General features: G+C 38.7%; 1 protein-coding gene across 1 annotated transcript in view; it reads left to right on the top strand.

Moving 5' to 3' along the window:
• The window catches only part of UGCG (UDP-glucose ceramide glucosyltransferase), a 38102-nt gene that overhangs the window by 16260 nt on the left and 7320 nt on the right, over positions 1-14522 (top strand). Inside the window, exons 2-4 of the mRNA XM_037152658.2 lie at positions 2933-3074; positions 12887-12989; positions 13715-13816. Coding sequence (XP_037008553.1) covers positions 2933-3074; positions 12887-12989; positions 13715-13816 — 347 coding nt within the window. The remainder of the gene's footprint in view (positions 1-2932; positions 3075-12886; positions 12990-13714; positions 13817-14522) is intronic.

The raw sequence follows: 14522 nt of genomic DNA, 5'->3' as shown, positions 1-14522 counted from the left end.
GGAAAAGCCGTGAGCCCTGTAGGGCCCGGCCAGAGTCACTCATTAAACTGGCCCTTGTGGAGGATAGTACCACTCAGGCCCCTTTTGAGCTACCAGGCAAAGGGGACCGTCATCAGTTGCTTCACCGTGAACCTGGAGAGGGCTTCATTGTTGACGGTGAGTCAGAATGCGTCTTTGGTAAAATACTGCACGCTTGATATGAAAAGCTCTTTGAGGGGTAGGAGACCTGTCTGTATTAGCATTTAAAGTGAAATGTCTTCATGAAGAAGGTGAAGAAAGGAGAAATAGGACCAGCACTTGACTTTGCAGCACTGTTTAAATTATCCTGGCCTTTAATCTAAAACATTGCCCATTGCAATGCGTCAGTCAGTGGGCCGGGTTTCTCTGTAATTGGTCCTCACCGCACAGGTGCATTTTGATACAATTTAGCAGCACTTACAGTGATCGATCATACAGTGGGGCCGAAGGATAAAAATTCTCAAACTCTTTGATGATTTCACCATCTTTACATTTCATTCTCTCTGGGCTGCATTCTGGATCATTTCTTCAAATCTAGGTTCCAGGTGCCTTTTTAAATTGGCAGTCTTTTGTTTCACCTATCTATTGAGTTTCAAATGTCAAGGATCATAATTCTCACCTCTCAACATCACGTGGTTCTTTTCATCTCTTCGGGGTCACCTGTGATGGTCTCTCTCATTCCAAGTGTTGGGCTTGTTCAAGCAACACAGGCAGTTTGCCTCTGGGGCTCCAGAGCCATACTTTGCCTTGCAGAGGTTCCATCTTTACACAGGGCTCTTCGAACAGATTTCCTGTGATTCCTGTCTCAGGCCCGTCACCATCTCTAGGTCGTCAAGCACCAACAGGTGGCCCTGGGCGAGCCACGGTGGTGGCGCTCATTGACTTAGAGGTTTCTCCTCCTTGGAGGCTATCCTTTCTTTTCCTAACAGTTCAGTCCTGTGTTTAAAAAATGCTTTTAGTGCACTTGTATTTAAAAAGAGGAAAGTATAAATACTGTGTAAGGATTTGTATAGTTGTGTGTGTGTTGGCCTGTATGTGTATTAAGAAAACCTCTGGGAGGATCAGCAAGACACTAATGATGCTGCAGAGGTGATGGGAGGAATGAGGCAGGTGGGGAACAGGGGCAGGAAGACTCACAAAGTTCTTAATGTTTGTGGTTTGAACCAAGTGATGGCTGTACTACCAGTTCAGTCAGTTAAGTATGTAATATAACTTCCCTCCCCCAGCAGTCTAGATGTTCTGTACCGGGTTGGTTTCTCTAACATCTAGTCTGCTATTTTGTTAGACATGGAATAGCGGTCATTCGTGTGGCTATATAAATTTTAGATCATGGATCAACCTCTGTCCCACCTCTTGATCAGCTCCGTAGATCAGCATTTTCCAACCTGTCTGTGACAAAGGGTCACTTCTTGAAAATTTTCCAATCTGTCATGGACTGATACTTTGGTAAACCACAGTAAAAACAAATTACTGATTACGTGGTTGATTACTGATGGCCTGGCAAAGTCAGATTGCTATGACAGTTCCTAACTGCTTCTCCTCGCAGACCAGGAAGAAGCACCGAGTGGACGGGCCCTCACTGAGCAGCCCTGCCGTGGGCGGTGCTCCGTTGACATTTGGTGTCGTGGATTTGAAATTGATACACAGCATCTTTTAAATTTCTCATTGGTTTAAAGTTTTTTTCCACGGGTGGGAACCTGTTTCCTTTCTGTAAAGATGCTTGTTTGTCTGGCCTTCCCTGAGAGGTGAGGCGTTTACCATGGTACATCTCTGCCAGTGGTGGCTGACAGTACTGGCGTACTTCTAGGACTTATGCATGGATGAATAGTGCATTTCATTGACCCTAAGATGCATTCATGCTGGTGTTTTCTTGACTGTCTAGCAAGGTCTCATTGGTTTGTTTTCATGCTGGTAAGTTAGGACTGCCATCTGGCTGCCAGCGATTGTACAAATGCCGTTGATTGCAGATATTAAAATGTGAAAGAATGTGTGTCTTGAGAGAGCTCTCAGGTGGCCTGTGGTTAGTCCAGCCTCTGCGGAGGGCTTGGAGTCTTGCTTATGAGAAAGAAGGGGTGGCCCTTGGTGACTTCCTTTAGATTCCTGACCACTCTGCTGAGTGGCATTTTGTTTCTTTATGTGACACCCTGGCGTTCCCTGGGGCACATCCTCTTTGCTAAAGGCATGACTGCCCTCCTTAGGAGCCTGGTGGAGCAAGGCCCTGGAGCCGGACCAACATCTCTGTGGACTGGTGGCACCGCTGTGTTTTCCAGTGTCACGAGTGCCCGTTTTTCTCATCCCTGAGATTTTTTCCTTATTTCAACCTCCCCCGAGCCACCCCTGCCATTGGGAGCTTGTGACTGTGGGGGGTTCTGCTGGTTGTCCCGTTTTCTTGCTTGCCATGTGGGCGGGTTGGTGCTTCCTTCAGTTGCGTTATCTGGACTGTTGTGCAAATTTTCTAGTTTTTTTCTGGTTACCCTTTCATATTTTCATGCTGTAGATGAGGACCGCCCCCCCACACACACACACACTATTTTTATGTTCTTTGGCCAGTTTGTTGGCAGTGTGGGAGGAAGGGCAGTTAATGTGCGGGTGGGCTCGCGCTGTTGTTCGCTTCTCACCATGTGTTTATCAAACGTCTCTGCCTGGCATAGATCTGGGCACTGAGAGGACAGCGGTGAACAACGGTCTTCAGTTCCCACCTTCACTGGACTCTTCCTTCCGCTTAGTTCTGCTTTTCTTAAACTGGAAGCTTCCCTGGTTCTACTGGCTTTCATTTTCAGTTATCCTTATAGGAGAATGCCCATGAAAAATAATTTAACGTAAAATTTAGCAGTTCTTGACAACCTGGTACCTATGATGCAGATTTGGCACTAAGATAGGCTCCAGAAATAATGCATGCGACCTTTGCTTTTAGGCGACTGCACCTCAATAAGAAGGCAACAGACAAGCAGCCGTACAGCAAGCTCCCAGGCGTGTCTCTTCTGAAACCACTGAAAGGAGTGGACCCCAACCTCATCAACAACCTGGAAACATTCTTTGAATTGGACTACCCCAAAGTAAGTCCAGTATTGTCCTCGTAAGAAACGGGCTAGACTCTGCCTGGTGCGTGCACACACGCTCTCTCATCTCGCTCTCTGCCATGGCAAACACGTAAACAGGTACCTTGACACTGTATAACCTGAAGGTATGAAGAATTCACGGTGATGTCAACCCCAAAATTTATGCCGTAGTAGCAGTTGTCACAGGACAGAAGTGGGATGTGGGAGGGGTGTGGGGTTTTTTTCTAACCTCCTGTGTGTCCCTCTGAATGAGAAATCCCTGAGAAAACCTCCTGGGACTCAGGGTTAAGGACACAGTGGTTTGAACATGAAGTCTTGTCCCGTGAGAGTCCCGTGTGGCCAGTAGGAAGAGGAGGAGGTGAGAGTGGAAAAGCAGGGCTCTTTGGTGTGAAGTGGGGTGCAGGACAGTTTGAACCCAATGGAAATCCCCTTGAAAATCTGGTTTTGAGCCAAGAATAGGTTACAGTTAGTGGTAAGGTGGAAGCTTCTTTGTACCTAATTTTCCATTTATTTTTTTCTGGTTTTAATACCTAATTGCATTGCTCATATAATTTATCTGTATGATCTATATATCTGTATGGTGTGCTGCCTTCATTGGGGAACTTCCTGGAGATGGAAGCATTCTTTTTATCTCTTCCCTTGAGTTTCTTAGGAGAACTTAATAGTCCTTGATTTTTTTTAGTTAGTTTTTTGGTTTTTGTTTTTTGCAACTTTTTTAATTGCCTGTTTGAGACATTGATTTTTAAAGTGCTTTCTGCTGGTGGCAAATTACTTATGAGAAGGATGTTTCTTTAAGTTTCTATTTGCTCGATGCTTAGTCTAATTTTCTCTCTGTGGACTCTATTCCCTTGCTTTAATTTTTACCTTATTGCCTCAGGTTTTCCATAGTTTTTGCCGCTGGGAGGCTCTGCTCCTTTTATTTCTTTCGGGTAGTGGAGCCCACATAGTGAGAAGGAAGACAATATATACAGACCACACTTCTCATGGTGGCTGGTCTTCATGCTCTTTTCTTTCTCTTCAAACCCTTATTTTTCTTGGTAGCACTAACGAAAAGAATAGGAAAGACACAGATGTGATAGCCATGACACAGCTCTTATAAAGTATGTAAACACGAGTGTCATTTGGCTGTTTTTTCAAAGTTTGGAGTCTAGGTATTTAAGCTAAATGGAAGCAAAAAAAATTTCTTCTAGTTTGTGTGTGCTAATATATAGTAAATAATTTTAGTGGCCTGAATTATATATATATGTATTGATCTATCCAATAAATTAAATGTGTCATTTTAAAAAAAGAAGATATGTACTTGATTTAATTCTTGTTTGTTTGTTTTTTAATTGAATTGGAGGGGTAACGTTGTTAATAACAGTATGTAAGTTTCAGGTGTGACCTTTGCACCTGAAACGCCATCATCTGTATATTCCCCTGTGTGCTCACCACCTAAAGTCCGGTTTCCTTCCGCCACCGTGTGTTTGACCCTCCTTACCCTCTTCGTTCTCTCCCCAGCAGTCTTCCCCTCTGGTAACCACCGTATTATCGACTGTGTCTATGAGTTTGCTTGTCCAGTTGTTGCTTTTTGTTTTATATCCCACAAATGGGTGAAGTCATATGTTCTTGTCCTGTTCCATCTGACCTATTCCAGATACTGTAATGCTCTCAAGGTCCATCCATGTTTCTGCCAATGGCAGCATTTTATCTTTCTTTATGGCTGAGTTGTACTTGAACTTTTTTCAGACCAAAAATGTAAACCTTGGCCTTTTATAATTCAGGAAGAATTCTAAAAATAAAATTAATTGTCACATAAGTTTTACAATGAGATAAATGAAGTCTTCCAAGCCCCCCACTGTATAAGCAAATGCAAAGGAGAATTTATTTTTATGAATGAAAGAGTGTTTTCATTGATTATGAATAAATCTCAGAGAATAGATAAAAATCATATGAATTTATCCTTGTGAAACTTAAACTCACATTTCAACTTTCAGTTTTTAACCATCATCTTACTATTTCCCCTTTTCCCACTAAACCACTTTTAAAATCTAATTATGGAGTTTTTATGTTGCAGCCTTGTGAGTGATAGTCATGGAATTTAAATGGTTGCAGAAGCTACTGTGGGTTTTAATTGTAGAAAGAGTTTTTAAAAATAACTCCAGGAACACACATAACCATTAATTATGAACATTTGGGATGAATCAATAATTGCTTTCTTGCTCTGAATTTTTTTAAATTGCAACTTAGGGTTATCTTGAGCTCTGGTTTTCATAGTTCTTTTCCCACTTAAATTGTGTCATCAGCATTTAACTTGGTTTAGGAGAAAGCTATTTTGATACTTTTATCAAATGAGTAACAGTATATGCAAGGGGTTGTTTTTATTCCTTTTCAGATCACAATTTTATTTTCTAATTGTAAAAGTATTGTTAGTTGTGTAAATAGAAAATTCAGAAAGCGGAAGAGAAGTACAAAGTACTTCCTGTCCAAAGGAAAATTTTGGTCTCACAGCATTTTATTTGCTTTTTTCTTATTTTAAGATTTTATTTATTTACTTTTAGAGAGAGGGGAAGGGAGGGAGAAAGGGAGAGAAACAGCAGTGTGAGAGAAGTATCAATGGGTTGCCTCTCACACACCCCTAACTGGGGTCGCATCCCACAACCCAGGCCTGTGCCCTGACCAGGAAGTGAACCAGGGCCCTTTTGTTTGTGGGATGGTGCCCAACCCACTGAGCCACACCAGTCAGGGCTTCTTTGCTTTCAGAAAAAAAAAAAAAAAAAACAAATGCGGTTTATTTTGCCAAATAATTTGCATGCGTTGCCAAGTGCAAATGTCCCAGAAGAGACTGAAGTGAAAGCACTGAAACATTGCAGATCTGCGTGTAAACGGTTGACCCCTGGTCACCTAGGAGGCACGTAGCCGTGACGTAACCGTGAAGTGCACATTCATGTGTTGCCAGCAGGCCCAGTGCACTTTTAATATTTGTATTTTTGTCACGCGTGAACATTGTTTTACAAAAGTGTGGAAACGTTTTCATTCTGGACATAACTTTTTTCCTCTATTATTTGATTTGGAACACTGTAGGTGTAGGCCATTTGGAAAGAGACAGAACGTAGGTTAAAATTCTAAAATTTTTCTTAATTTTGGACATGAGCAAGATTTACTGCTGGTACTTGTTCCAAATTTCTAGGTTTAAATTTCAGCAAGATTATTACTATACTAATGGCCTTGAAAGATTTCTGTGATTTAAATATAAGTCTACCTACTATTGATACGTATTCCTTGATGAAAAAATTATTCCTTGGAAAAATATAGGAATGAAAAAGTGACACAGTTCATTGTTCATGAAACCGAGTGCTCCTTTGGGACCAGCCTAGAAGGCATTTGGGGGAGAGTCAGCGGTGATAGGGAAACACGGTGCCTGCATCTGACGGGACTCGATGGCTTCACTTTGGTGAATTCTGGCGATACGAAGAATTTTTAAATTAATGATCATAGAATTATTAACAGAGTGAGGCTATGGCAATTTTAATTTATTTTTTTTTTGCACATACAGAATTGGTTTAAAACGTTACAAGTCCAGTGAATGTTTGAATTCTTTATTGCCAGTGGTGTCCCTATCCTTAAGAAGAAATGTTTTTTTTTAACTGAATAATTTTCCAACAAAGTTTTAAAGAACAAAATTAATCATCAAAAGGTGAAGTCTAATACATGTAATAAAACTTCTGGCCCTGGCTGGTGAAGCTCAGTGGATTGAGTGTGGGCCTGCAAACCAGAGGGTTGTGGTTCAATTCCCAGTCAGGGCACATGCCTGGGTTGCAGGCCTGTTCCCAGCAGGGGAATACATGAGAGGCAACCACACATTGATATTTCTCTCCCTCTCTCCTTCCCTTCCCCTCTAAAGATAAAAAAATTTAAATCTAAAAAAAACTTCTAGGAAAGATTAGGGGTTTTTCAAATAAACTTCAAGAACTATATAAACTACCTAATTCTTTTTTTCTTTAAATTTAATTGTTGTTCAAGTACAGTTTTCTGACTTTTACTCCCATCCCAGCCCACCCCCCCTCCAATGCTCCCCACCTCCCTTCAATTTCCACCCCCCTTAGTTTTTGTCCATGTGTCCTTTATACTAGTTCCTTCAAACCCTTCCCCTTCCTTCCTGGAATTCCCTCCCCTCCCCCTCTGGTCACTGTCAACCTGTTCTCTATTTCAACATCTTTGGTTATATTTTGCTTGTTTGCTTGTTTTGTTGACTAGATTCCTGTTAAAGGTGAGATCATATGGTATTTGTCTTTCACCGCCTGGCTTATTTCACTCAGCATAATGCTTTCCAGTTCCATCCATGCTGTCTCAATGGGTAGGAGCTCCTTCTTTCTTTCTGCTGCATAGAATTCCATTGTGTAAATGTACCATAGTTTTTTTGATCCATTCATTTACTACTGATGGGCACCTAGGTTGCTTCCATCTCTTGGCTGTTGTAAATTGTGCTGCTGTGAACATTGGGGTGCATAGGTTCTTTTGGATTGGTGTTTCAGCGTTCTTAGGATATAATCCTAGCAGTGGAATTGCTGGGTCAAAAGGCATATTCATTTTTATTTTTCTTAGAAAATTCCATACTGTTTTTCATAATGGTTGTACCAGTCTGCAATCCCACCAACAGCGAACTAGGATCCCCTTTTCTCCACAGCCTCTCCAACACTTGTTGTTTGTTGCTTTGTTTATGATGGCCATTCTGACCAGTGTAAAGTGGTATCTCATTGTGGTTTTAATTTGCATCTCTCTGATGGCTGGTGATATTGAGCATCTTTTCATGTGTCTCTGGATCTTCTGTATGTCCTCCTTGGAGAAGTGTCTGTTCAAGTCCTTTGCCCACTTTTTAATTGGGTTGCTTGTCTTCTTAGAGTGGAGTCATGTAAGTTCTTTGTATATTTTGGAGATTAAGCCCTTGTCTGAGGTATCATTGGCAAATATGTTTTCCCATACAGTTGGTTCTCTTTATTTTAATACTGTTTTCTTTAGCCGTGCAAAAGCTTTTTATTTTGATGGGACCCCATTTGTTTATTCTTTCCTTTATGTCCCTTGCTCTAGGGGACATATCAGTAAAAATGTTGCTGCATGAAATATACAAGATTTTCCTGCCAATGTTCTCCTCTAGGACTTCAGTGGTGTCATGGCTTATATTTAAGTCTTTTATCCACCTTGAATTTATTTTGGTATATGGTGTAAGTTGGTGCTCAAGTTTCTTTTTTTTTTGCATGTAGCTGTCTAGTTCCCCCAACACCATTTGTTGAAGAGGCTATTTTTACTCCATTTTATGTTACTGCCCCGTTTGTCGAATATTAGTTGCTCATAGAGACTTGGGTTTATTTCTGGGCTCTCTGTTCTGTTCCATTGGTCTATGTGACTGTTTTTATGCCAGTACCAGGCTGTTTTGATTACAATGGCCTTGTAATACAATTTGATATCAGGTATTGTGATCCCTCCTGCTTTGTTCTTCTTTCTCAAAATTGCAGCTGCTATTCGGGGTCGTTTATGGTTCCATATAAATTTTTGAAGTGTTTGTTCTATGTCTGTGAAATATGTCATTGGTACTTTAATAGGTATTGCATTGAACCTGTAAATTGCTTTGGGTAGTATGGACATTTTGATGAGGTTAATTCTTCCAATCCATGAACACAGTATATGTTTCCATTTGTTTGTGTCTTCCTTGATTTCTTTCTTCAGTGTTGTGTAGTTTTCTGTACACAGGTCTTTTACCTCCTTGGTTAGGTTTATTCCCAGATATTTTATTTTTGTTTTTGCTATATCGAATGGGAATTTTTTTCTTGATTTCTGCTTCTGCTGTTTCATTGTTAGGCATTTTCATACAAAAATGCCTTTGATTTCTGGATATTGACTTTATATCCCGTTGTTTTGCCAAATTCATGTATTAGGTTGAGCAGTTTTTTGGTGGAGTCTATAGAATTTTCCATGTACACTATCATGTCATCTGCAAGCAGTGACAGTTTTGTTTCCTCCTTTCCAATTTGGATGCTTTTTATTTCTTTTTCTTGTCTGTGGCTAAAACTTCCAATACTAGAATAGAAGTGGTGAAAGTAGACAACCTTGTCTTGTTCCTGGTCTTAGTGGAAAAGATTTTAGTTTTTGCCCATTGTAAACTACCTAATTCTTAAAAGTAGCTAAGTATTTAATATTGTTGAAACTTTAAATTCAGAGCAGTTTTCTTACAAAACATTTTCTGCCTGGCATCTGTCTTTCACTCAAAGATTATCCTAGGACAAATATATTCATTGCCTCCTCTGTGCCAGAGAATGTTGTGGGCATTCAGGGTCTAAGTCCGTTTTGTCACAGAATTTATATTCTGCTGTGACCCAAATGTCACCCTAAGATTTTTCTGTAAACATGACGTTTAGTTTTTTACAAATAATTAAAGATACTCCTACTCAACATGCAAAGTAATTGATTAATATAGTAAAATACTTTTCTACTTTAAGAGGATATTTTGTTGTTTAGTATAGTAAAAACTTTATATTCCTAATATCTATAGGATTGAATCACTGAGGAAATTTTTTTCTGATATTATACATCTAAACCTAATATTTTTATTCGTATTACTTTATTCAAAAACAAAAAAGTAACATTCATTATTATTTCAGTTTCTGATATTCAATTCTTAAATATCAAAGGGCTGAATCACAGTTTGTGGGTTTTCTGTGCACCCACCCACCCACCCACCCTCTTCTTTGTCTCAGCCTTTTAGTCAGTCATCTCACTGTTTGGAAAATAAAGGGAACATTGGTCAGTGTGGCCAAGATTGGACAGAGGCCGACCTTCTCACCTTCGGTGCCATGAGGCTCATCTCTAGATGTTGTGTGTTCATGCTGTCTTCGTTTACAGTGGAACTTCTACACCTTACACCCCTTTCAGATTTAGGAAGTATATGTTTTCTTGAGATACTTACAAAGTGTAATATTTTTAATGGACACTGTTTTTGAACATATGTATTTGTGCCTAGTCCTTTAGATAGTATAAAACATCGGAAAAATTATTTTTGTTTTAGCTAAAGAAGTCTTTAACCAATTTAACATCTGTGTTTCACCAGTGGTGGCATAGTTGGAGTGATTTAACTATTCAGTATTCAAATACAGAGAGGAGGCTTAGCAAATAAAATGTTGGCTCAAACTGTGAAGACACGAGGATGGTTATCAAAGCTGAAAAGTGAAGATTCCTGGTTGCAATCTCATACTTTAGAAAACACTTAACATGCTGTGTACCGTTTGGTATAATTTTCAATATCAGAAACAAGTAAATGAAAGTTATGTATCGTGTGATACAGGTCTGAACATTTTTTTGGTAATGTGTATTGAGTTTTGTTTGCACCAAGGCTAATCAGAAGTGTGGTTTTTTGTTTTTGTTTTTAATTAAGTTTAAGGGGTGTAATCAATAAAAACAAAAACTTTAAACCTTGAACTTGGATAAAGGTAAACTATACATATTCCCTTACTTACATTAACACAATATACTTCTCAAAAATTTTAGCCATAACCTCATATAACATTTTTCCTTTCCATTGAGTGCATTTCTGGTACTACATTTGACAGTTTTCTGCTGTGGGAAAAGGCTAAGATTAGCTTTTTAATTGTTTTATGAAATTGTACTGCCCATAATCATTTTCTTTCACTATATTCATTCACTCATACCTGCAAAACAGGATAAATTATAAAAACATCAAAGAAACTGCTATGTTTGGAAAAACTAGGAACTCTTTAGAGCAAGCCTGGTGAGCAGCTCACGATAGTAGGAAAGCTAGTCGTTACTCTTACCCTTCAGAAAGTCACTTAACCTTTCTAATCTTCATTGTTAAGGTCAATGCCTTCTGACTGCTCACCCAAACATTGTTTTAAAAGTCAAGTTGGGGTGAGAGCAGACACTTTATAGGACTCAGAGTCAGCTCTCTGGGAAATTTCAGGGGTGCAGCAGTAGCACGGCCCTTCCACTTCTCGGATTTTCATCTCATCTCGGGAAACTTGGTAGCTGTAAAATTGGTCTTGACACCTCTGGAGCAGCAATTTGGGCCGTCAGTGTTAAAGGTAGAAAATTGGGTTGAATACAAGAAAACCTTTTCTTCACTTGAAAAAACCTTAACTCATTATCTTCTTCATGGACCTTTGTCCTCTTTTTGTGCTCAAATCGCTAATCTCTAAACTGCCAGTTTTTGCTGAGACACGATACATTAGACAAACAGTAATTATCGTGCTCAGGGGCACTGTAAACATTTTATTCCCGTTTTTTATTTGTGTGTGCTTATTAATGGAAGTAAATAAAATAAACCTTCTCTTTACCCAAGTTAGCCCCCGTCTGCATGTTAGACATTTTAAATGTTGTATCCTTAGCTGTTTACTTTTTACAGCAGATAGCTGTGTTATTTTTTTCGTTGAGATAATTAACCTTCCTCTTTGGCTTAAAAATGTCCAACCTATTTTAGAAAGAGGGTTAGTAGGAAATTTGTCACTGACTGAGTCAGCATGCATTTATCACTTTTGGGGAAAAAATTGCTACTTAGAATACATATCCACAAAATACCAAAGTGGCATCTTTGTATATGAAAGCAAACATTTTTTTTACAATTTAGTTTACTCAATGTAACTTAGAGCTCAACATTTTGTAAACCTGGTTACATGTCAGAGCCGCTCCAGAGGTTGATTCAAAAGTATAATCTTGGGGTTCAGTCCTAGACTCTTTTTAAAGTATAATAAATATGCAGGGGTAACTTGGACACAGCCAGTTAAGTGCTGAGAAATGACATTTTTAATTTACTATCAAAGAGTAAACATAGCACTGGGCTAAAAAACATACATACACACACCCATGTATGTATATGTTTGCATACATGTGTACACATATAAACCCATGCATGCATGTATACACACATGTGTGTATTCTGGTATTTCCATATATCCTGAGTATATTCATAGTTAAAAGGCTAAGCATGCTTTTCCAGATGACACATTTTGAGTCAAATCCAGTTCTGTTTTATTTCCCAAAAGTACTGTACAACAGGAGAAAAAAAATCTAATCTCACTTCGTCTTTTTCACATGGAGAGTTTAGCAAAGCCCTTTAAATTGATCATATTGGGATTCAATATGTGACTTATTGCACCTTCATGGAATAATAAGTTCAGAGACAAGGTTCTAGAGAATGTATTTATTTTGCTTTCCACGTTGCTTTTTACTCTGCTGGGCCCCGTGTGAACATTTAGTAAACCTGCAGGGATGAAGGGCACGGAGAAGCCTGAGAGCCGATTTAATTGCTAGGCCGTGCCTATCAGGGCATGGCAAGACTTCAGCTGTGGGTGCCACCAATCTGCTCAGTATCACTTCGGCTTGCAAACCAGGTGCCTGTTCTGAAGAAGTGGCTCTGATTTGCAGCCAGCATTTAATATCATATGTGTTTGCATTCATTATTTGTATTCTCTTAACTTTTAAACTTCTTGTGTACAAATGCTTCTTTTTCTTAATGCTGTTTTTTATTGGTTTGTTTTTGGTTTTGGTTTTGTTTTGATGGGAGGCGGGTGAGAAACAGTGACATGAGAGAGAAAAATTGATCGGTTGCCTCTCACACACACCCTGCCTGGGTATGAAACCCACAACCCAGGCATGTTCCCTGACCAGGAATCGAACCTGCAACCGTTCAATTTACAGGATGATGCTCCAGCCCACTGAGCCATACCAGCCAGAACCTTAATGCTTTTTGATCAGTCAGTAAAGACTTAACAAGCGCTTTTTTTCGTAAAGGAGGTTAATTTACATGTAATGTGTCCTTTGGCTAGTATGAAGTGCTCCTTTGTGTACAAGACCATGACGATCCAGCCATTGACGTATGTAAGAAGCTTCTTGGAAAATATCCAAATGTTGATGCCAGATTGTTTATAGGTGAGTTACAAATTCTACAGTAACTATTTTTGCTTTAATAGTGTTAGGTGGCAGTAATCTTTGCTTTAAACTATAGATGAAGGTGTGAGCCACCCATTGAAGTTATTGGCATGTTTGCTTCATGCATGTTTGGTGGAGTAGCAAAAGGTGTTATATCCCTATAACACCTGTTTTCAATACTTAAGTTATGAAAACAAAGGGATTTTTTTATACCCGGGATTAACAAAATAAAGAAATATAACCCCAAATTCTGTGTAATTCATCAATCATATATGATTCTATTATTTCTGCTTCTTTAATATTTTCACTGTGTGGTCTTTTTTGCATTTCATTCACTGTAATTGGTAGTTTGTCATAGAATTCACTTTTATTTTGCTTCAAAAAAGAGTATTTCTCCAAAAGCTTGGAGGCTTATTCTAAATACTTATATAGAGGTATATTTTCCATTAAATAATGATTTATGCTGACTCAATACAAACCCTTAAGAATTAGAAAACTGAACCTAATACATTTTTAAAGATAAATGAGATAATTCTTTTTTGACAATGAGCTATTTTTCTTAAATATATTTTTGTGAATAAGGAATGTAAGCCATAATGTTAAAGTATGTTCATTTCAGTTATTAAATATGCAAATACACTTCACATCTCTACCATGTATCTGTATACTAGAAAATATTTTCAGTGTTGCATGAATTTTTCACTGCTGTACCTTTAAAATTTTAGGTGGCAAAAAGGTTGGCATTAATCCCAAAATTAATAATTTAATGCCAGGATATGAAGTTGCAAAATATGATCTCATCTGGATTTGTGATAGTGGAATAAGAGGTGAGGTTTTTCTTATTTATTTTATAAAACTCTTCATTTGCTGATAAAATGCTAAAAGCAGTATGAAAATAAATGTATCATTCCTTTTTGTTTGCCTAATGAAATAATTCACTTCATCATTATTTCATGGTAATAAGTTATACTAAGATTTTGACTTTTGTGCTAACCGAGATGTTACGTCTATGAAAATGTTTTCATTTTGAAGAGAAAATTTCAACCACTAAAAAAATATATAGTCATGGTTCATTATACGTTTTGTAAGCATTTTCAGAGGTATAAATTTTTTCTTGTTAACATGACACGTTTTATTTTAGTCTATTTGTGGCACACATACTATCTCACAGAAAGGAATAGAAATTAGTAAGCAAGCATTTTCCGAGAACACATGTATGGCCTTTTACTTAGATGATTCTAACAGGAAGCCTTTTGTATACTTAAACTTTAATAGGTGTTTTTAAGTGTTTATACTTACAGTTATTTCAGTATTCTGTAATATTCTATTCTTATTAGCTCAAGTTTCTCAACCTCAGTGCTGTTGACATTTTGGGCTGGATAATCCTTTGTTGCTGAGGTGGTCCTGCCAGGTGTTTAGCACCCGCGAGATGGTGTGCGCACCCCCTCAGTGTGACAACCAGAAATATTTCTAGATGGTGCCGGGCGTCCCCCTGGGCAGCAGCAGTTCAGAACCACTCAATAGAACATGCAT

This window comes from Artibeus jamaicensis, unplaced genomic scaffold (genome assembly GCF_021234435.1).
Source record: "Artibeus jamaicensis isolate MK-2021 breed Jamaican fruit bat unplaced genomic scaffold, CSHL_Jam_final scaffold_1964, whole genome shotgun sequence".
Lineage (NCBI taxonomy): Eukaryota > Metazoa > Chordata > Mammalia > Chiroptera > Phyllostomidae > Artibeus > Artibeus jamaicensis.
This window is presented reverse-complemented; position numbering and strand designations above follow the sequence as displayed.